Source organism: Nerophis ophidion, linkage group LG18 (genome assembly GCF_033978795.1).
Source record: "Nerophis ophidion isolate RoL-2023_Sa linkage group LG18, RoL_Noph_v1.0, whole genome shotgun sequence".
NCBI lineage: Eukaryota > Metazoa > Chordata > Actinopteri > Syngnathiformes > Syngnathidae > Nerophis > Nerophis ophidion.
Genome location: NC_084628.1, coordinates 40,598,837 through 40,623,141, shown reverse-complemented (window position 1 = coordinate 40,623,141; position 24,305 = coordinate 40,598,837). Strand labels below are relative to the sequence as shown.

General features: G+C 42.0%; 1 protein-coding gene across 2 annotated transcripts in view; it reads left to right on the top strand.

Annotated features, from left to right (window-relative positions):
• Positions 1 to 24,305, top strand: part of dph1 (diphthamide biosynthesis 1) — a 195,006-nt gene that overhangs the window by 29,598 nt on the left and 141,103 nt on the right. For both annotated transcript variants that reach the window (XM_061878121.1, XM_061878122.1), the window contains exon 3: positions 4,260 to 4,323. In XM_061878121.1, the coding sequence (XP_061734105.1) occupies positions 4,260 to 4,323 (64 nt within the window). The remainder of the gene's footprint in view (positions 1 to 4,259; positions 4,324 to 24,305) is intronic.

Sequence of the window (24,305 nt, the reverse complement as noted above, 5' to 3'; positions counted from 1 at the left end):
ACACATCTCTTAAATAAATGTCTTTTATTTATTTTTTCATTTTAAGAATTGTAACTATAGTAACATCTATGGTGTTACGGGTCAATTTCGACCCATATATATTTACTTCAAGAAAAAGGCTAAAAATTATTTTTTTCAGCAACAGAAATCCAACATCAAACAAACAACAACCAATCAAGCAAATGAAACCAAGAGAAATAGATTACTAGTTCCAAAACTAATAAAAAACAAAATCAGAGTGGCAAAAAGTGACACTTTTAGTGTCCGTCTTTTGTTTGTTTTTGTACAGGATAACAAGGTAAAATGAGAATCCACTAAAGCTCACATGATTGGGAGAGGAGCTGGCTGTCAGTGTGTTCAGTTTTGGCTCTTATCATTGCTTTATCATCTTATTTTTATAACCGGGTCGAAACCGACCCTAACAACACCAAGGGCATAATTTCTACCAGAGCATTTTATAATTTAGTGGAAAAAAATTAAAATGTTTTATTTTGTCGACAAAGAGGTTCCTGACAAAGTCAAAAAGCTTTGATGCAAAAAAATAAATGTATGTGGTGTTTTTATGCATTTAAAAACTAAAACAAGACGAAGGTTAAAATGTTTCCAAACCACAACCTGCTCAAAGTACTTTTTAAAGGTGACACCTGCTTTTTAAAGGTAGTGGCTCCGACCCCTCCATCGACATGGAAACAATCTTGCCGACTTTGCACTTTGTCATCATTTGTGTAATCCTCCCTTAAACGAGTACACACACAGAACGTGTTGCACTTCAGAATGTGTTCAGCTTGCAGACCATGACAAGCATATTAGCTTTCCATCTTTATTACATCTTTGCTTCGTCTGCCTGTCATAAAACTAAGAACAATGTTTTTCATTACCGGTTCATTTTGATGTGCATGAACAGATCCGCATTTGTAAACATGTGGCCTCCCGGTAGATTATCAATCACTTCATCCATATTTATTACCTGCTTTGGTGCTTGTCAACCAAAAAAAAAAAACCGCAGCAATGTGGCCAATGTCTGCGAGAGAATGCATTCCACATCCTGCCCACATATATGATGGCAAAAGTGAGTGGTTATGATTGCAGGGATAAATAACAAGTGGAGCAGGGTCTTTTCTTGCAGGCAAGGTGTGAAGAAACACACAAAAAAAAACAGCAGGTGGGGGGGATGAAGCTGTGGCGATTGGTTTGCACTACTGTATACTTCCAACAGCCCATCACTCTTTCAAATAAAGCAATATGACTGCGGTGGCAGAGGGGGAATTGACTTGAGATGATATTCCCTGCCAGTGGTGCAGACTTGATTGTGAATTGTCTCACATTTACAGTATTGGGGAAACATGAATTCATAGAATTGTCTGCTTGCATAGAACAGAGGTAAAACAATCAACACATTATTTGGATTACAGTTTTTTAAAGTGCTTGAGATTAGTGACGTGGTCGTGTGTAACCCTGCTATTTAGTCTGATAATGGGCTGCAAACACAAGTACATCAGTAGCCATGTGTATTATATTTTTCAGACTATAAAGTAAGACTTAAAAACCTTTTTATTTTCTAAAAAATCGACAGTACACATTATAACCCGGTGATCCTAACGTACGGAATAATTCTGGTTGTGCTGACCTACCTAGAAGCTATTTTATTTGGTACATGGTGTAAGTAGATGGCAGTCACACATAAGAGATATGTGTAAACTGCAAGAAGACACATGTAAACAACTCCAAAACTTGAAAATTTAGAAATATGTAAAAATGTTTGAATACGACGTTGGTTAGCAAGGAAGTTGCACCGCTTGATGGATTGTTGGAGCATTACGGCTACCGTAGTCAGATCTAATGTGCTTCAACATACAGTATTACTATGGTGTATGTATAAGGGCCGCAAAATGGCACCTATTAGCAGTTTTATTGTATTAGTGTATTTAAATGTTATTATTCAATTAGAAGACTGGACTCTCACACTATTGTGTTAGATCCACTATGGACTGGACTTTCACACTATTATGTTAGATCCACTATGGACTGGACTCTCACTATTATGTTAGATCCACTATGGACTGGACTCTCACTATTATGTTAGATCCACTATGGACTGGACTCTCACACTCTTATGTTAGATCCACTATGGACTGGACTGTCACTATTATGTTCGATCCACTATGGACTGGACTCTCACACTATTATGCTAGATCCACTATGGACTGGACTCTCACACTATTATGTTATATCCATTATGGACTGGACTCCCTATTATTTTAGATCCACTATGGACTGGACACTCACACAATTATGTTAGATCCACTATGGACTGGACTCTCACACTATTATGTTAGATCCACTATGGACTGGACTCTCCCTATCATGTTAGATCCACTATGGACTGGACTCTCACACTATTATGTTAGATCCACTATGGACTGGACTCTCACACTATTATGTTAGATCCACTATGGACTGGACTCTCACACTATTATGTTAGATCCATTATGGACTGGACTCCCTATTATTTTAGATCCACTATGGACTGGACACTCACACAATTATGTTAGATCCTCTATGGACTGGACTCTCCCTATTATGTTAGATCCACTATGGACTGGACTCTCACACTATTATGTTAGATCCACTATGGACTGGACTCTCCCTATTATGTTAGATCCACTATGGACTGGACTCTCACACTATTATGTTAGATCCATTATGGACTGGACTCCCTATTATTTTAGATCCACTATGGACTGGACACTCACACTATTATGTTAGAACCTCTATGGACTGGACTCTCCCTATTATGTTAGATCCACTATGGACTGGACTCTCACACTATTATGTTAGATCCACTATGGACTGGACACTCCCTATTATGTTAGATCCACTATGGACTGGACTCTCACACTATTATGTTAGATCCACTATGGACTGGACTCTCTTTATTATGTTAGATCCACTCGACGTCCATTGCATTTCATAGAACTGGAGCCCCAATAGAAAACACTCTATAGCCCGCAGACTTTTTTGGGGCTCTGGGAATCACTAATAAGCCGGAGTCCTTTGAAGGGAGATTTCTTGCCGGGACATACAGTATGGTACAATACAATCAGCAAGATAGGAGGGAGCTAAACCGTGTAGTATTTTATAACTAAGTAATACAACCTTAAAGTCACATCTTAAGTGCACAGTAAGCAAGTGCAGGTTAGCCAGTGTACCACGGTATTTATATACCATTTGTTCCCACATGTTAACTACTTTTGTTTTATCTCTCTTTTTAAAAAGGATCTGCCCTGTGCTTTTTTTGTCGTGATTTTGTACGGTTTGCGGCACGTCTTAATGTCACGACATTCCGTGCATGTGTTTGAGGCGAGCAGTTAGCACTTGGAGTAGCTGCAATGTCGTGAATAAAACAAATTACATCTCTTCTTTTATTGTTACATCGACACATGATCACGCTTTTGTTTTTGCTAGTCCCGCTTTAGAGCAATAAAGTATTTTAACGCTACTTCCATACATGTCGATAAGGGGGGGTACAGCCGCAAGAAAATCACTTCATTCTGAGACTGTTACATTTAGTCCTTGCTCGATCATCAAAGTTTAGCTTACATCAAAGACATGCACACTCAGAATAAGTCTAGCCCGAATTTCGGAAGATCCGAATGACTTTTGGCATAAACCACACGTCTTGATGTCATGATCCGTAGTCTGGATCATGTTTAGTTTAGTTATTTTCTGTTAGTTTGGACTCCCTTTGTTGTTTGTGTACCTTTTGTGAGTCAGTTTGGTCACCATGGTAGCATATTAATTTCACCTGCTGAGGGTTCCAGACGCACACCTGTTTTTGTTAATTACTTCCTTATTTAAGCCTGCCTTGTCCCGTCAGTCGGTCTTGGTCCCTTGTTTGCGGTATGCAACTGTTTCGTTGGTAATTACTAGATTTCTTGTTACCTGATCCTGTGCTAGTGTTAGCATTAGCTTCTGTGCTTTCGCCACGCATTTCTTTTCGTCTGTTTTTGTACCAGTGTTTTGTTATTAAATCATTCTTACCTTTTAGTTGTTGTCCGGAGTGTCCATGTTTGCGTTGGAGGAACGATCCCGCATTAAAATGCGACCCGCACGTGACACTTGATTGATCCAAATGCGTGTGATCATGTCGGAATATTCCGTATGGCAAGCATTTTTTTATTCCGGTTCGGCTTTTAACCTGTTTAAATGTGTCCATGTGCAAATAGCTACTGTTTGTTTGACTACCGTTCTGTTTCCAGTGGCTCTGCAGCTTCCGGAGGGCCTGCAGATGTTTGCCTGTGCCATCGCCGACATCATTGAAAGGTATGTTCGCAGCTGGAGGGATGTATTATTGCTTGATACATAAGTGCCAGCGGCTGTAGAACTCAAGACGGTGTCCTAAGCCATAAAAGTCTGTGGCACTCATTAGGCAGCCAAGACTGTTATCACGATTCTCTGTCTGCAACTCAATTCTGGTTTCGGTACAAAATAAGTCGCCGGTTTGGGGACTGTGCTGATATCATAAACTCTTCTGCTCAAGAGCCAGAGAACAGAAAGAATATTATTCTTGTTAATTGCATCTCATTTCAGCAGGCGTGTGCCTTATTGCACAGCAGCACTCCATCACACGGCCAGCCCCAAGTCTGTCCTCCCCGCAGTGAGAGAGACCTCAACCCCGTTTCTGTATGAGTTGGGAAATTGTGTTTGATGTAAATATAAACGGAATACAATGATTTGCAAATCCTTTTCAACCCATATTCAATTGAATGCTCTACAAAGACAACATATTTGATGTCTAAACTCATGAACTTTATAGTTTTTTTTTGCTAATAATAATTAACTTAGAATTTCATGGCTGCAACACATGCCAAAGTAGTTGGGAAAGGGCATGTTCACCACTGTGTTACATCACCTTTTATTTTAACAACACTCAATAAACGTTTGGGAACTGAGGAAACTAATTGTTGAAGCTTTGAAAGTGGAATTCTTTCCCATTCTTGTTTTATGTAGAACTTAAGTCGTTCAACAGTCCGGGGTCTCCGCTGTCGTATTTTACGCTTCATAATGCGCCACATATTTTCGATGGCAGACAGGTCTGGACTGCAGGCAGGCCAGGAAAGTTCCCACACTCTTTTTTTATGAAGCCACGGTGTTGTAACACGTGCTGAATGTGGCTTGTCACAGGGGCGTCCATGAAAAAGGTGGCGCTTAATTGGCATCTTATGTTGTTCCAATACATGTATGTACCTTTCAGCATTAATGGTGCCTTCACAGATGTGTAAGTTACCCATGCCTTGGGCACTAATACACCCCCATAGACCCCCATGCTGGATTTTGAACTTTGCGTCGATAACAGTCTGGATGGTTCGCTTCCCCTTTGGTCCGGATGACACAATGTCGAATATTTCCAAAAACAATTTGAAATGTGGACTCGTCAGACCACAGAACACTTTTCCACTTTGCATCAGTCCATCTTAGATGATCTTGGGCCCGGAAAAGCCGGTAGCGTTTCTGGATGTTGTTGATAAATGGCTTTGGCTTTACATAGTAGAGCTTTAACTTGCACTTACAGATGTAACGACAAACTGTATTTAGTGACAGTGGTTTTCTGAAGTGTTCCTGAGCCCATGTGGTGATATCCTTTAGAGATTGATGTCGGTTTTTGATACAGTGCCATCTGAGGGATCGAAGGTCACGGTCATTCAATGTTGGTTTCTGGCCATGCCGCTTACGTGGAGGGATTTCTCCAGATTCTCTAAACCGTTTGATGATAATATGGACCGTAGGTGTTGAAATCCCTAAATTTCTTACAATTGCACTTTGCGAAACGTTGTTCTTAAACTGTTTGACTATTTGCTCACGCAGTTGTGGACAAAGGGGTGTACCTCCCCCCATCCTTTCTTGTGAAAGACTGAGCATTTTTTGGGAAGCTGTTTTTATACCCAATCATGGCACCCACCTATTCCCAATTAGCCTGCACACCTGTGGGATGTTCCAAGTAAGTGTTTGATGAGCATTCCTCAACTTTATCAGTATGTATTGCCACCTTTCCCAACTTTTTTGTCACGTGTTGCTGGCATCAAATTCTAAAGTTAAGATAAGTTTTACCCAAGAGCCATAGTAGCATCAACCAGGCACTGAGTGAGCACAATATGTCCATCATGTCCTCATGTGTCATGTTTTTATTCATTTTATTTATTTTCGGACTATAATGTGCAATAATGTTATTTATATGTATATGTATATATATATATATATATATATATATATATATATATATATATATATATATGTGTGTGTGAATATATATTCATATGTAGGCATATATGCATTTGTGTGGATATACACACATATACATACATACGTTCTCAGCGAAACCTGGCTCAAACCAAACAACTTTTTTACGCTAAATGAGGCATGTCCTCCTAACTTTACACATGCGCATATTGTCCGTCCCCTTAAAAGGGGCGGGGGGATTTAGGGCTATATAAGAAAACATTGGTTGATGATTGATTGATATACATAGATACATCTCTCATTTCTATCTTTTTTTTACTATTTATATTACCATATTGTATATGCACCTTTGGGGATCTGCTCCAATTTCGTTGTTCTTTGAACCTGTTCACTGCAATGATGATAATTCTATTCTATTCTATTCTATTCGATTCTAATGAATATTTGCAAAAAAATGTTTTCATCAGTTTTGAACATCAAATATGTTGTCTTTGTAGCATATTCAACTGAATATGGTTTGAAAAGGATTCGCAAATCATTGTATTCTGTTTATATTTACATCTAACACAATTTCCCAACTCATATGCACAAGGGGATTGTACTTTTTGTCTTTTCCACTAGTCTGTGTTATGGCCTACATAGATTGCTTGGTAAAATGAAGCACATATACTGTTAAGCATTCACCTGAGGCCCCCGATAGAATACTCTAGACTGACAAAAAACTGCTGGGTTTTCCTTTTCCCCGTCATCCCCGCGGTCTTTAGTTGGCCGATGTTTCCAGGGAACGCTGCCTGCTAAGTGTCCTATTTAAGAAAAGCGCTTCCATCATTGAACACAGAGTGGCTTCCTTTTTATAGATGTTAAGTCGATACTAACCTTTTTTTGAGATGGACTGGATGGGGGAGGGGATTTCAATGTCGGGTGCTTCTATCAACTTTTCAGGCGGGATGGATATTTTGAGTATAGCATAAATGGAGTGCAGCTGTATTATCTTACATCAAGCCGAATTCATATTAGACTGGCAAGTGTCATTCTTTACTGCTCTCAGTTTTACCACACCATCGTCATACCTACGTCTCTATCATAGGTTTATTCAACTTCCACAGGTTCTGAGGATCAGGATCTGGTCTCATCACTCTCGTTTCTGTCTGACCCAGAGCTGTCCCTGTTTCTTTGGAAGCACACACCCATTAACACTTCATTTAAAAGTTTGAATTCCACCATTACAAAGTCTATTAAAATAACTTGTGTCCCTCTAATGAAAGCAATCAGCAAATACAAATGACTCACTTAATTCTCAGTCTTCCATATCTTATACTCGCCACCAGACTTCTGCTATGAGACATCCAACAGGCCTGTTTCTGTGCTTTCATTCAGAAGTTTTTTGGTTTCTTGCCATAACAGAAAACAAATATGTTTGCAAATTGTGTTTGCATTTAGTCATTGGACAGGCTCGGGTACCTAAAATAAAGTGTGACGAGTCCCTGTGTTTCTTCCAAGTGCTTTTTAAAACAGTCCGGTTCAAACACTGATGGCATCTATTAAACAGACAAGAAGCAAGGAATTGAACGGACAGGATTCAGTTTAGCTCAATGAGGAGAGTGCATAAACCTGTATTCTTGTACAGTGTCCCAACACGCTCTGACGAAAGGATTGCACACCTCCTCTTTTATTCGGACTTTCCCTGATTACATGGCAACAGCTGTTTCTAAGGGGTGAGGGGGTCATAAACTGCTGTTGCCCTCAGTTACAAAACAGTTCAAAGAAAAGATGTCTGGAGCTTACGTCAGGTCCTGCTTCCTATCGGGTCAAGGCAAGATCATTAATCAATGTTTATTTATATAGCCCTAAATCACAAGTGTCTCAAAGGGCTGCACAAGCCACAACGACATCCTCTGTTCAGATACCACATCAGGTAGAGGAAAAACTCAACCCAATGGGACGATTAAAAACCTTGTAGAGGACCGCAGATGTGGGGACCCCCGGTTCAATGGACGTCGAGTGGATCTAGCATAATATTGTGAGAGTCCAGCCCATAGTGGATCTAGCACAATAGTGTGACAGTCCAGTGCATAGTCGACCTAACATAATAGTGAGAGTCCAGTCCATAGTGGATCTAACATAATAGTGTGAGAGTCCAGTCCATAGTGGATCTAACATAATAGTGAGAGTCTAGTCCATAGTGAATCTAGCATAATAGTGTGAGAGTCCAGTTCATAGTGGATCTAACATAATAGTGAGAGTCCAGCCCATAGTGGATGTAACATAATAGTGGGAGTCCAGTCCATAGTGGATCTAACATAATAGTGTGAGAGTCCAGTCCATAGTGGATCTAACATAATAGTGAGAGTCTAGTCCATAGTGGATCTAGCACAATAGTGTGAGAGTTCAGTCCATAGTGGATCTAACATAATAGTGAGAGTCCAGTCCATAGTGGATCTAACATAATAGTGAGATTCCAGTCCATAGTGGATCTAACATAATAGTGAGAGTCCAGTCCACAGTGGATCTAAAATAATACTGTGAGAGTCCAGTCCATAGTGGATCTAACATAATAGTGTGAGAGTCCAGGCCATAGTGGATCTAACATAATAGTGAGAGTCCAGGCCATAGTGGATCTAACATAATAGTGAGAGTCCAGTCCATAGTGGATCTAACATAATAGTGTGAGAGTCCAGTCCATAGTGGATTTAACATAATAGTATGAGAGTCCAGTCCATAGGGGATCTAACACAAGAGTGTGAGAGTCCAGTCCATAGTGGATTTAACATAATAGTGTGAGAGTCCAGTCCATAGGGGATCTAACATAAGAGTGACAGTCCAGTCCATAGTGGATCTAACATAATAGTGAGAGTCCAGTCCATAGTGGATCTAACATAATAGTGTGATAGTCCAGTCCATAGTGGATCTAACATAATAGTGAGAGTCCAGTCCATAGTGGATCTAACATAATAGTGTGAGAGTCCAGTCCATAGTGGATCTAACATAATACTGTGAGAGTCCAGGCCATAGTGGATCTAACATAATAGTGAGAGTCCAGTCCATAGTGGATCTAACATAATAGTGTGTGAGTCCAGTCCATAGTGGATCTAACATAATAGTGTGAGAGTCCACTCCATAGTTGATCTAACATAATAGTGTGAGAGTCCAGTCCATAGTGGATCTAACATAATAGTGAGAGTCCAGTCCATAGTGGATCTAACATAATAATGTGAGAGTCCAGTCCATAGTGGATCTAACATAATAGTGTGAGAGTCCAGTCCATAGTGGGGCCAGAAGGAGACCATCCCGAGCAGAGACAGGTCAGCAGCGCAGAGAGGTCCCCAACCGATGCATAGGTAAACGGTCCACCCCGGATCCCGACTTTGGACTGCCAACACTTCATCCGTGACCACAAATGAAGATATTCCTGTGGATCACAATAGATCAAAGAAACGGACACCTTCATGTCGCTTCCCAACGTACACAGTGGAGTTTTCCAAGCCTTTTGCTTGGTAAGATCAAATACAGGTTTTTGTCCACTCGCCGGGAACTCATGGAAACAGAAAGTGTTAGAATAATTTTTATCTGAGTTATCAGAATCAGAATCAGAAACTCTTTATTAATCCCCGAGGGGAAATGATCACAAAACGTTGTGTTACTTTGAGTTCTGCTAGAGGACAAAAGCTGTCTTTGATCCTACCAAGAAGAAGGCTTTTAGAATGGTAAGCAACATGAAGCTGTTCTGTTCCTTTGATGTATTGTAAACCACAGAAATAGTTTGTCCTGACCCGAGAACTACAGAGCGAAGAGAAAGCAGGACCTGCCCAAGCTCCATGCCCCTCTTCTTTTAACTGTTTTACGACCTCTTCTATGACCTTTTCTTTGAACCGACCTTTTCTTTGAACTTTTTTGTGACCGTGGGCACTGGCTGTTTTCGACCCCGTCCCTTAGAAACAGCTGTTGCCATGTAATCAGGGAAAGTCCAAATAAAAAGAGGAGGTGTACCATCTTTCGTCAGAGCGTGGTGACACGGTAGAAGGGTACAGGTGTACGCGTTTTTCCTCAATTTAGCGAAATTGTCTGTTTACTTCCTTGCTTCTTGTCTTGATTAATACATGTCATCAGTGTTTGAACCTGACAGAATGTTTTGTGATAACTTACATACAATTATTCCGACGGTCACCATGCTCTAACACAGGGGTGCCCATTACGTCGATCGCGAGCTACCAGTCGACCGCGGGGGGTGTGTCAGTCGATCTCCAGCCAGGCTTTTAAAAAAAATAGACCCTAAAAATTAGTGATCATCAAGACGTCACTTAAATGACATTCACGGTACCGGAGGGGCTTGTGAGATGACGCTGGCAGCTGCAAGATCAGTATTATTAAAATATGACCGAGAGGAAGGCGAGAAACACTTTTTATTTCAACAGACTCTCGCGCCGTACCTTCCGTCAAAACTCTAAAGGCCGACTGCACATTTCCTATCTTCACAATAAAAGCCCTGCTTCATGCTGCCTGCGCTAACTAAATACAGAGTCTCGGAAAACTGGCGTGCACAAGCGATCCCTCAGAAAGCTGGCGTGCACATCACTTGTGCACGCCAGCTTTCCGAGACTCTTATTTTGTTAGCGCAGGCGGCATGAAGCAGGGCTTTTATTGTGAAGATAGGAAATGTGCAGTCGGCCTTTAGAGTTTTGACGGAAGGTACGGCGCGAAAGTCTGTTGAAATAAAAAGTGTTTCTCGCCTTCCTCTCTGTCATTTTTTCATAATAATGAACTGGCAGCAGCCAGCGTCATCTCACAAGACCCTCGGATGCCGTGAATGTCAATCAAGCAAGCTACGGAATTTGCCGCCAATGTTTTTCTTGTAAAGTGTATGGAAGCTGGATGAATTAGATGCCAAAAACCAACCACTTTCATGTGGTATTGTACAAAAAGGAAAACTTTTTTTCTCCTCCATTTGAAAATGTGGGCGTTATCATCATTACTGTCTGATTCCAATCAATGCAAGTCATTAGAATCAGGTAATACACCAACTTATATTCTTGTCTTTGTGAAAGAAAGACATCTATATGTGTTACACATGCTTGTATTATCATTAAACACATTTAACTTGTTTACAAACATGTCTCTTTCATAAATAAATAAATATAAATGATATATATATAAATGAGGTAGATCCCCTCGAGTTGGTCAATTGAAAAGTAGCTCGCCTGCAGAAAAAGTGTGGGCACCCCTGCTCTAACACTTCACAAAAATGTAAACTGTTACTCGACTTTGAAAGTGTTTAAATAAGATGCTAATTGCCGGCAAACCTTGATCCCACCTCATTGTTCAGCCTGCCCAATAAGTAGACATGTGCAGAAATGCTGCCCTCATTAAAACAGGGTCAGAGTGGCTCTCAAACAATGGAGTGGTATTATAATTGAATCTAAAAAAATGCTCATGGGATAAATGTTGCACTTTGCATGCTTTTTAGATAGCAACAATAATTGTTTTAGCAGAAAAATCAACAAATAAATGTTGTCTTGCTTTATTCCACTTAATAATTTTACTTAAATGAGAATGATTTGGTTAATCCCTGCACAAATTTAAGCATTTTGGCCCACCTAAAAATGTCTCAAAAAAGAATAAAAGGTATTCCCTTACGGTGGTGCTTTCTTCCTTATTGCCCTTACGAATAGATGTATGTGTAATACCTGAAGATAGTCATTGATATAACCTTTGAGTCTAGCTAGACTCAGCAGGACAACTGTTTTATGTCCAGCAGTTTGTGTTCATTCTCATCTTAAACACACTCCCATCCAGTCATGAGGGCAGAGGTCTGTTGAAGCTAATGCAACTATAAAGTCCTGATGGCCTTCAGACTTCGAAAGTATTGGCCCTTGTGATACAATTGTTGCTCAACTGTGGGAGGTGTAATCACCTTTGGGAAATACTACATTCGGAGCCTGATTTTTTTAAAGGTTTGCGTGCACATGGGCAAACGTTGATAGTACACCCTAAGCCAGGGGTGTCAAACTCTATCACCCTCCAACACACCTATGTTATCCATGCCGATGATCCATGCTCTTTCTCGGTCCAAGTAAGTTTTTCTTGCCATAGTTTGTAAGTTTTATTTTATGCGGGCTATAGAGCGTTTTCCGTTCGGGCTCCAGTACTCTGGAATGCCCTCCCGGTAACAGTTCGAGATGCTACCTCAGTAGAAGCATTTAAGTCTCACCTTAAAACTCATCTGTATACTCTAGCCTTTAAATAGACCTCCTTTTTAGACCAGTTGATCTGCCGCTTCTTTTCTTTCTCCTATGTCCCCCCCTCCCTTGTGGAGGGGGTCTGGTCCGATGACCATGGATGAAGTACTGGCTGTCCAGAGTCGAGACCCAGGATGGACCGCTCGTCGGGACCCAGGATGGACCGCTCGCCTGTATCGGTTGGGGACATCTCTACGCTGCTGATCCGCCTCCGCTTGAGATGGTTTCCTGTGGATGGGACTCTGGCTGCTGTCTTGGATCCGCTTGAACTGAACTCTCGCGGCTGTGTTGGAGCCACTATGGATTGAACTTTCACAGTATCATGTTAGACCCGCTCGACATCCATTGCTTTGGGTCCCCTAGAGGGGGGGGGTTGCCCACATCTGAGGTCCTCTCCAAGGTTTCTCATAGTCAGCATTGTCACTGGCGTCCCACTGGATGTGAATTCTCCCTGCCCACTGGGTGTGAGTTTTCCTTGCCCTTTTGTGGGTTCTTCCGAGGATGTTGTAGTCGTAATGATTTGTGCAGTCCTTTGAGACATTTGTGATTTGGGGCTATATAAATAAACATTGATTGATTGATTGATGTTCATAGTTCTCCCATTGTGCGAGTTTTGGTTTTCATAGCCACGTTTTTAACCTCCACTGAGAGCGCCGTTTGTTTATACCCTTTGCTTTTGTAATATTTTTGAGTTAAGATTAAAGATGTCATTACCTTCACGCCATGTCCGTTCCAATCGCTTTGCACCACGGGAAAACAAACCACACCATAGTCCAGGTCTTGACCAGACCAACATTTTTAGAGTATAATAAGTCTCTTATTCTTTTTAATAACATTGTTATTTTAAATGTAACCAATAATAAATGTTATACTTCTTACCATTAATGCGACAGCTTGGACAGGTGCGGTAAAAAACAGATGGTTGGATTAAAATGCATGAGAATGTTTTATAATTTGAACCTTATTTTTAACACTGTGATTACCATCGTAATTATTCATTACTTATCATGTTAAGCAATGTCAGCTAAGATTTATGTAGTCATCAAAAGAGCCACATCTGGCTCTAGAGCCACAGGTTCCCTACCCCTGATCTAGCCTATCAGTCGAATATTTTTAAAGACTACTCCAATTGTTTTAGGTGACTATATCAGTGTGTGGCATCACATTAGTCTTTTTTTACAAGCTTCTCACCTTATTCTACAGAATGACACGGATGGTGTCCAACTTTGAATAATCCAAAAAATGGTCAACATTTCCAAACCTCCCGAACTTAACTTCCCGTGGTAAATTTCTGGAAATTTACTGGAAACTTTTCACCCCTTTGCAAACCGAGTCTCAATTCAGTATTTCAATTGAAACGTTGTTTTAGTAATGGAGGTTTAAATGCTGTTGCAAACAGCGTATTTCTAAACCGATGCGCCATAAATTGTACAGTAAACTTGGTCTTATCGATTGAAGTCCAAATAACCATAAAGTAAAGTAAATCGTGGAAGTGGATACATTGCCGAGCAGATCTCGTTTTCTCAATGTCTCAATTGTCATATTTCTGTTAGTTTGTTGGTCTTGAAACTGCCCCTTCCTCAAAGATGTAAACAACAAGCATTCATAATAGAACAATTTATATCTAGGGCAGACGGGCAATGGTTCCTGTGCCATACGGTATGTTTTATTGCTTTGATGGTCGATCCCTGGATGAGCAGACCTCCCTATGGATCGCTGTAAGCAACAGTGTGATTCTACCACCATGTCCAAATCCCGAGGACAGCCATGGCATTTAAAGTTCACTTTTTCTGCTTGCCATCCATCATCTTCCGCTTATCCGAGGTCGGGTCGCGGGGGCAACAGCCTAAGCAGGGAAACCCAGACTTCCCTCTCCCCAGCCACTTCGTCTAGCTCTTCCCGGGGGATCCCGAGGCGTTCCCAGTCCAGCCGGGAGACATAGTCTTCCCAACGTGTCCTGGGTCTTCCCCGTGGCCTCCTACCGGTTGGACATGCCCTAAACACCTCCCTTGGGAGGCGTTCGGGTGGCATCCTGACCAGATGCCCGAACCACCTCATCTGGCTCCTCTCGATGTGAAGGAGCAGCGGCTTTACTTTGAGTTCCTCCCGGATGGCAGAGCTTCTCACCCTATCTCTAAGGGAGAGACCCGCCACACGGCGGAGGAAACTCATTTCGGCCGCTTGTACCCGTGATCTTGTCCTTTCGGTCATGACCCAAAGCTCATGACCATAGGTGAGGATGGGAACGTAGATCGACCGGTAAATTGAGAGCTTTGCCTTCCGGCTCAGCTCCTTCTTCATCACAACGGATCGGTACAACGTCCGCATTACTGAAGACGCCGCACCGATCCGCCTGTCGATCTCACCATCCACTCTTCCCTCACTCGTGAACAAGACTCCTAGGTACTTGAACTCCTCCACTTGGGGCAGGGTCTCCTCCCCAACCCGGAGATGGCGCTCCACCCTTTTCCGTGCGAGAACCATGGACTCGGACTTGGAGGTGCTGATTCTCATTCCGGTCGCTTCACACTCGGCTGCGAACCGATCCAGCGAGAGGTGAAGATCCCGGTCAGATGAAGCCATCAAGACCACATCATCTGCAAAAAGCAGAGACCTAATCCCACGGCCACCAAACCGGAACCCCTCAACGCCTTGACTGCGCCTAGAAATTCTGTCCATAAAAGTTATGAACAGAATCGGTGACAAAGGGCAGCCTTGGCGGAGTCCAACCCTCACTGGAAATGTGTTCGACTTACTGCCGGCAATGCAGACCAAGCTCTGACACTGATCGTACAGGGAGCGGACCGCCACAATAAAACAGTCCGATACCCCATACTCTCTGAGCACTCCCCACAGGACTTCCCGAGGGACACGGTCGAATGCCTTCTCCAAGGTTTTCTGCTTGCCACATAAGATTATTTGCCTGAAACCAAGTCCAAAGGCCCGTTTGAAGCAATACACTTCAGACTGTTGTGATCCGATGGTCGGATCATCACCATATTGTTATTTTTGTTCCATTTTTATATCACTCTGCGGTTTGACATACTTAGTTCCTGTTTTGTTCCTTTCCACGGTCACTCATTAGTTTCAGCTGCTACTCTCTTTTCCAGCACACCTGTCTTTTTTATTTTATTTTAATCTTCTATTCCCCCCCCCACATGTTTACCTGTATCTCATCTTTTTTTGTAAGGGGCGCTGGAAGCCGGCAGACCCGTCAGCGATCCTGTTCTGTCTCCCTGCAATGTTTGTCTAATCTTGAATGGGATTGTGCTGAAAATATAAATTTTCCTGAAGGAACTCTCCTGACGGAATAAATAAAGTACTATCTGATCTAATCTAATCTAATCTTTACTAATCACCACCTGTTGATAAGCCAGCGTTTTCCGTCCACTGATTGTCGGATCTTAGTTCGTTCACATACATCTGTTTACGACTTGTCTCTCACTCTCGTTTTCGCTAGCTCTCACGCTAAGCTTTATTTTATCCCTAGCTTTCACGCTAGTTGTTTTGTGTTCCCTTTTGTGTGCCTTTGTGCTTCGGTTTGTTTGTCCTAGCTTTCCAATGCTAGCGCTTTTATTTGCCTTTTCTATTTGTATCAGTGTTTTTTGTTCAAAGCTCCTTTTGTTTAATAAATCCCTTAGTTCTTACCTTTTTGCTGTGTTCTTGCTGACGCATCCACGGAGGACCGAATCCGGCATTACAATGCCACACAAGCGTAACACAGACCATGACAAACTGAGCACACAATCCCAGTGGGGTAGGGAACCTATGGCTCGAGAGCCAGATGTGGCTCTTTTGATGACTGCATCTGGCTCTCGGATAAATCTGAGCTGACATCGCTTGACACGATATGTAATGAATAATTCCACTTGTTAAAAATAACGTTCAAAATATAAAGCATTCTCATGCTTTTTTATGTTCGAGAAGTTGCGTTAATGGTAAGAAGTCATTTATTTATTATTGGTTAGTGTGGGTCTTGCCCTCCTGGGGGTTCTTCAGACCGAATCCGGCATTACAATCAGGGTTACAATATTGTTTTATTTTTCAATAAGTCTCTCAGTTGCTTTCCAGCAATTGTCTTTTTCTCTTTCGTTTTCGCTCGCGCTCTGGCTCCAGCTCCAACCCCGTCTCTCCTCCTGCCTACTGCTTATAACAGAGCGACAGGTGATTAGATAACAAGGCCCAGATGGGCCATCTACGCACCTGTCGCTGATTTCGAGGCCGATCCTGGCACACCCTGCTTCGCTGCAGGCCACGTCCCCTCCACAGTTAGCATCAGAATAACAATGTTATTCCAAAGAATAAGAGACTTATTATACTCTAGAAATCAATCAATCAATCAATGTTTATTTATATAGCCCTAAATCACAAGTGTCTCAAAGGGCTGCACAAGCCACAACCACATCCTGGGCTTAGATCCCACATCAGGGCAAGGAAAAAGTCAACCCAATGGGATGACAATGAAAAACCTTGGAGGGGAGTACAGATTGGAGTCCAGTCCATAGTGGATCGAACATAATAGTGAGAGTCCAGTCCATAGTGGATCGAACATAATAGTGAGAGTCAAGTCCATAGTGGAACTAACATAATAGTGTGAGAGTCCAGTCCATAGTGGATCTAACATAATAGTGTGAGAGTCCAGTCCATAGTGGATCTAACATAATAGTGTGAGAGTCCAGTCCATAGTGCATCTAACATAATAGTGAGAGTCCAGTCCATAGTGGAACTAACATAATAGTGTGAGAGTCCAGTCCATAGTGGATCTAATTAATAGTGAGAGTCCAGTCCATAGTGGATCTAACATAATAGTGTGAGAGTCCAGTCCATAGTGGATCTAACATAATAGTGTGAAAGTCCAGTCCATAATGGATCTAACATAATAGTGTGAGAGTCCAGTCCATAGTGCATCTAACATAATAGTGTGAGAGTCCAGTCCATAGTGGATCTAATTAATAGTGAGAGTCCAGTCCATAGTGGATCTAACATAATAGTGAGAGAGTCCAGTCCATAGTGGATCTAACATAATGGTCTTACTTAAAAATGCACGCGTTTAGTTTTGTTCAGTGATTAAAAAAAATATCGTATGGCTCTTACAGAAATACATTTTAAAATATTTGGCTTTCTTGGCTCCCTCAGCCAAAAAGGTTCCCGACCCCTGTTTTAGTTGAAAACGGTTGCAATTGACGTCCTCATTTCCTTTGACGGATAAAAGCCTCCTATCCTTTTTTTTTTTTTTTTCACAACCTATATGTGGCAGTTTCCTCGTGTTAATTAATGTAAACACACTTTTTTGAATCGTGAATTGTGTGAATACTGTAAAAGAGTGTTTTTCAACCACTGTGTCGTGGGACACGATCTAATTTCACCTATTTGGGTTAAAAATATGTTTTGAAAAGCAGTAATTATAGTCTGCAAATGATGTGTTGTTGTTGGGTGTCGGCGCTGTCTAGAGCTCGGCAGAGTAACCGACAAATTGGAAGTTGCTGGTAGTCTTCAGAGTACCTCAAAGCTGCCACAAATTGGAGGATGCGGGAAGAACTGTGGATTACATCGGACTGTCTACCCCGCAGTTTTGAGGACCAGTCGTAGACAATTTTAGAGTGAAAAGCAAATTTTATTTTCACTCGCATACAAATCTTTTTAACTTGGATTGTTTCCCTGGCTTAGAGACGCTCCCGAAGATCACTGCAAGTGAAGACACAACAAACTCCCTTTTTTTGTCTCTGTTGTTGTGAACTTTGGACTAGCCGCGGAACAGAGACACACTATGGGCTTATACACAGCCACAAAAAATAAATATACGCCACACATACACCCCCGGTCCCCCAATCCAACACCCTCGACGCAAATCCCGTCGGGGTGATGAATGGATGGTCAGCGCCTGAGAGCTGCGACCTACCACCATGTCCTTGAACTACCTTCCCTCTGTTGCTAGATATCTGGAGATGTATGTTGTAATATGTATATTTGCTTTGCTATGGAGGTTTTCTCTCACTCCGAACTGGGCCCCCTTAGGAGTCAAGTTTGGATTGTATTTTTTTACTCATCCTTCCCCAGCGTTTACCTTTTCCCCATCTTTTATGGGGTGCCTTATGGCGACCCATCAGCGTTCTTGTTCTGTAACCCAGTACACTGTTTGAAGCCTATCCCAGCTGCATTAGGGTGGATGGCGTCACACACTGGGGACCATTTAGTGTTGCCAATCAACCTATCCCCAGGTGCATGTCTTTGGAGGTGGGAGGGGCCTATCCCCAGGTGCATGTCTTTGGAGGTGGGAGGGGCCTATCCCCAGGTGCATGTCTTTGAAGGTGGGAGGGGCCTATCCCCAGGTGCATGTCTTTGGAGGTGGGAGGGGCCTATCCCCAGGTGCATGTCTTTAGAGGTGTTAAGGGCCTATCCCCAGGTGCTTGCACGCTCAGCACAATTCAAATTTGTATACTCTTTTCTTTTTAGACCAGGTATTCATTGTAGTTTTAATTGAGTCATTTTCAAATAACTAAATTAAGAGCTTCCTCTAGGAGGCAATACTTCTGTTTTGAATATAATACTACAAAAAAAAAAAAACTAGTACTATGTCTTCAGCCATCTATTTAACCGGTAAGAGACATGATTTATGATCTACAATAAACGTCCAGGGAGCAGGGAAGTGAGGAAACAGCGAACCACTCGATAATGTAAACATCGCTATAAATAGTTTGCCTGCGTTAGCTCTTACAATAACAATATCACTAATATTTGGTTAATATTCAAGTCACCAAATGTAAATAGAGTATCGCTTTTTGAGTGACTATTTATTGGATTTTATGGGCGTAACAGAGATGACTGTGAGATGACTTTTACTTATGTTTATTTAATGTTTAAAATGCATTAAGAAAAAAACTCATCCGTCTTCATGTCTTTCATAATGATTGTGAACCATAGGCAAAATACCCCAAAAAGTGCCGTTCCCTTTTTAATCATCTGCAAGAAAAAAAAACTCAAATGTTTCGATAAAATTGATTTACCGCCCAGGCCTTCTGTTAAGATAGACGTGCAACCAGGGACCTAAAATAAAATGAAATAAATGTAAATTATTGATACTCATGGACTGACCGACGCGAGCTTGCTAGCTTAAATGTTAACATGAAAACAAGAGTCAATAATGTATTTCCCAATTAGGAAACAACACACCCCAATCGAAACTTATAAACACATTGCTGTGTGATCAACTATCCCTAAGTTATTCAATTGTGCTCATTGAATGTACAAACTGGGCTATGTTGGCACAGAGTGATCGTTCTTTACTCAGAGGAAAAGAGGCAGAGGTTGTTTAAGCCCACGCAACGCCCGCCAGAAATAATAAATAGTAATACTACTTTTTTTTATTTGCTACCCACTTTTCATTTGAATAAATCTTAAAAGTGCTGCAGAATAAACCGATATTCAACACAATAAAAGCTTTGCCGTTGAAACAGAATACTAAGACTAAAATCAGTGAAGCATAAGCGCATAAAGTAAAGAAAATAGTGGGTTTTGTTTAAAAAAATAAAAATAAAATAATTGGTCAGAATATTTTATTATGTTTTTTTGTGCACATTCTACAATAATGCGGTAATAATGATAACTGTGGTCATGAAATGTTCATGTCGTCACATGTCCACACGGATGATGTCCTCCAGGCTTGGCTTCCACTTTTTAGTAACATTTTCCAATTGTAACAATTCTAAAAGCTCCATTAAATCTAACCTTTAAACTGCAGTGAGTCTGAGCAGATGGATTCATACCAAATTTCCATAACGGTGGTACATGAAGGCAAAAAGCAACTCGCATTGACTCGGGCAGGCTTTATGGTTTGTGCATTTGGTTGACGACTTCATCCATCCATCCATCCATCTTCTTCCGCTTATCCGGGGTCGGGTTGCGGGGACAGCAGCCTAAGCAGAGAAGCTCAGACTTCCCTCTCCCCAGCCACTTGGTCCAGCTTGGATCCCGAGGCGTTCCCAGGCCAGCCGGGAGACAGTCTTCCCAACGTGTCCTGGGTCTTCCCCGTGGCTTCTTACCGGTCAGACATGCCCTAAGCACCTACCTAGGGAGGCGTTCGGGTGGCATCCTGACCTGATGCCCGAACCACCTCATCTAGCTCCTCTCCATGTGGAGGAACAGTAGCTTTACTCTGACCTATGAACCCTAACCCTAACCCAAGGATGGAAGAGCTTCTCACCCTATCTCTGAGGGAGAGACCCACCACCCGGTAGAGGAAACTCATTTACCCGTGATCTTGTCCTTTTGGTCATAACCCCACCCTATCTCTAAGGGAGAGACCCACCACCCGGCAGAGGAAACTCATTTACCCGTGATCTTGTCCTTTTGGTCATAACCCCACCCTATCTCTAAGGGAGAGACCCACCACCCGGCAGAGGAAACTCATTTACCCGTGATCTTGTCCTTTTGGTCATAACCCCACCCTATCTCTAAGGGAGAGACCCACCACCCGGCAGAGGAAACTCATTTACCCGTGATCTTGTCCTTTTGGTCATAACCCCACCCTATCTCTAAGGGAGAGACCCACCACCCGGCAGAGGAAACTCATTTACCCGTGATATTGTCCTTTTGGTCATAATCCCACCCTATCTCTAAGGGAGAGACCCACTACCCGGCAGAGGAAACTCATTTACCCATGATCTTGTCCTTTTGGTCATAACCTAAAGCTCATGACCATAGGTGAGGATGGGAACGTAGCTTGACCGGTAAATTGAGAGCTTTGCCTTCCGGCTCAGCTCCTTCTTCACCACAACGGATCGATACGACTGTCGACCTCACCAACCACTCTTCCCTCACTCGTAAACACGACTCCGAGGTACTTGAACTTGGGGCAAGATCATCTCCCCAACCCGGAGATGGCAGTCTACCCTTTCCCCGGCGAGAACCATGGACTCGGACTTGGAGGTGCTGATTCCCCTGGTTGACGACTTCAGTCTTGTTATCAACGACTCAGACCTTCAAGGAAGAAACTCCCTGAAACACATCCTGCATTTTTTAGACTATGGGTAATTCCCAAATATCCATCCATCCATTTTCTACTGCTTGTCCCCTTTTTGGGGTCATTAAAATATTTTCCAGAATAAAACATTAAATGCACAAGCAAGCAAAATTTCTTGTGACATTTTAACATTCGTATAAGTCGGGGGTCGGCAACCCGTGGCTCTCCAGCAGGCCTGAGCATTTATTTTGACTCAGGGGCCAAATTTAGAGAAAGAAATGTGTCTGGGGGCCGGTATATATATTTCTAGGAACAATGATACAAAACCTCACAATAATGTTTGATTGATTGATTGATTGATTGAGACGTTTATTAGTAGATTGCACAGTTCAGTACATATGCCTTACAATTGACCACTAAATGGTAACACCCCAATAAGTTTTTCAATTTGTTTAAGTTGGGGTCTGATTGAAAGCTAAAAAAGTTATGACAGACCGCCTTGAAAAACCGAATGGAATTTTACGTGTTTTTTTTTACTGAATGACACACCCAGAATGTAGATGAAAATAAAGAATGTTACAATATTAACTACGAAGGATAAAACACTAAATATTGACAACATGTGAACGTCACCCCTCCTCTCCATCCACATATTTTACAATCCAGTCAAACACAACAAAAATGCGACAAACACAGTGAAATATGCAAAAGCACAGATTCTAACAAATGAAAGACTTAGTATGGATGAAGACTTAGGGTCATTAGAAAAGATCATAATGGCAGCTACACTTTACATCTTAAAGATCTGAAAACATTATTTAGGAATGTCCGGCGGGCCAGATTGAAAAGTGTAACGGGCCGCATGTGGCCCTTGGGCCTTCATTTGCCCAGGTCTGCTCTGGAGCCACATCAGGCTCTGGAGCGCCGCCCTAGTGGCTCCCTGTAGCTTTCTTAAAAATGTACGAAAATGAAAAAAGATGAGGGCAAAATATAGTTTTTGTTAGGAGGACAAACATGACACAAACCTCCCTAATTGTTAGAAATCCCTCTGTTCATATTAAACATGATTCTCTGATGAGAGTATTTGGCGAGCGCCGTTTTGTCCAACAGATGTTGGTTGGTCCTTGAACTCACCGTTGTTTGTCCACCACACGTTTTATGACTTGCATGAATGCAGACATGTGAGCTTTGTTGATGTTATCGACTTGTTGGAGTGCATGACTGCAAGCTAATTGACGCTAACATGATGTTGAGGACAGCTGTATGTACATATTGCATCATTCTGCCTCGTTTGTAGCTATATTTGAGTTCATTAAATCAATTTACTTGTGTCTTCCGTGTATTTAACCCTTGTATAATATTCATATTGTTGTTACCCAGCTAGCCAGATGTTTACCTTATCCCAATAAACATCTGTTCAAAATTTTAACATACAAGTGAGGCATTAAAAGCCACAAAATGCAACGGGTCCATCAGACCCACAAACGGTGGCTGAGTAACAATATGAACGTTGCGCGGAAAATGTCTCTGCCAGTTTCTGCATCCCACAGGGGTTCTTCTTCGCTGTTTCTGCACCTGCGGTTCCCACACAAGGTTGCAGCATTGTTTGTCAACACTGTCTGCTCTCTTTTTCTCGCACATTTTACCCTTTCATGTTCTGTGTACCTACACTCGGTCCTTCCTCCTGTCTAGGCCTGTTATGTTTGTGTCTGTGTGTGTTGGGGTGGGTTTGGGGGCGTGTGGTACACACAACATCAATTTCCACACTTCTATTAGCCCCGGGTCCAGTGGACCGGGACATTTCATATGTAATGGGAATATGTATAGAGGGTGTATGGTGTGTGGTCCTTAAATATGTATTCTGATATAAGTTATTCACAGAAAATGAGCCAAGTCAGTGAGTCTCAGTTTGAAAAATGAATGGGGCGGTATAGCTCGGTTGGTAGAGTGGCTGTGCCAGCAACTTGAGGGTTGCAGATTCGATTCCCGCTTCCGCCATCCTAGTCACTGCCGTTGTGTCCTTGGGCAAGACACTTTACCCACGTGCTCCCAGTGCCACCCACACTGGTTTAAATGTAACTTAGATATTGGGTTTCACTATGTAAAGCGCTTTGAGTCACTAGAGAAAAGCGCTATATAAATATAATTCACTAATTCACTTCACAATTAGATGTATAATTTTTCTTTCAATAAAAAATGAAAAGGGGTCCCACAGTACCAAACACCACACAAGGGTGTTCATGTCTCATGACCTCATCTGCATGTCATATTAATAAAGAAGTATCGGTTTTCCCCTAAAAGGTTTTGCTTGGTCCCCCCGGACTATACGACATTTACCATGAATTGATTAACGTGGACCCCAACTTAAACAAGTTGAAAAACTTATTGGGGTGTTACCATTTAGTGGTCAATTGTAGGGAATATGTACTGTACTGTGCAATCTACTAATAAAAGTATCAATCAATCAATCAAAAGGAAATTCCAATTCAGAGCTTCAGCTGTATTGGGTTTACTGGAAATCATGTTTTTCTTTGTTTTCTAAACAAATATGAACTCCAAAAAAGTTGTCGAGCCCTCTGGGGAGGTTGCGGATTTTAACAATTTGCAGTGGAAGCTTTGGCAAGCCTGTTCTTTTTTGTTTTTTTTACTTGTTTTCGTCGTCATATACAAGTCTAGATAGTTGTCAACATGGGTACGAGATGACTCCAAGTAAAAGACCTGTCAAAGGCAATGTGTTTGTAAATCAAGGTACAGAATGCCCACAAAGCCCCCCAGGCGTCCGCTGGTCCTTCACTGTAGTTGTCTCTCTCCATCAAAATAGATCCATCTGTATTCTGGACAGCCAGTTGAATCATTTCTTTGGGAACAGCAGCCAC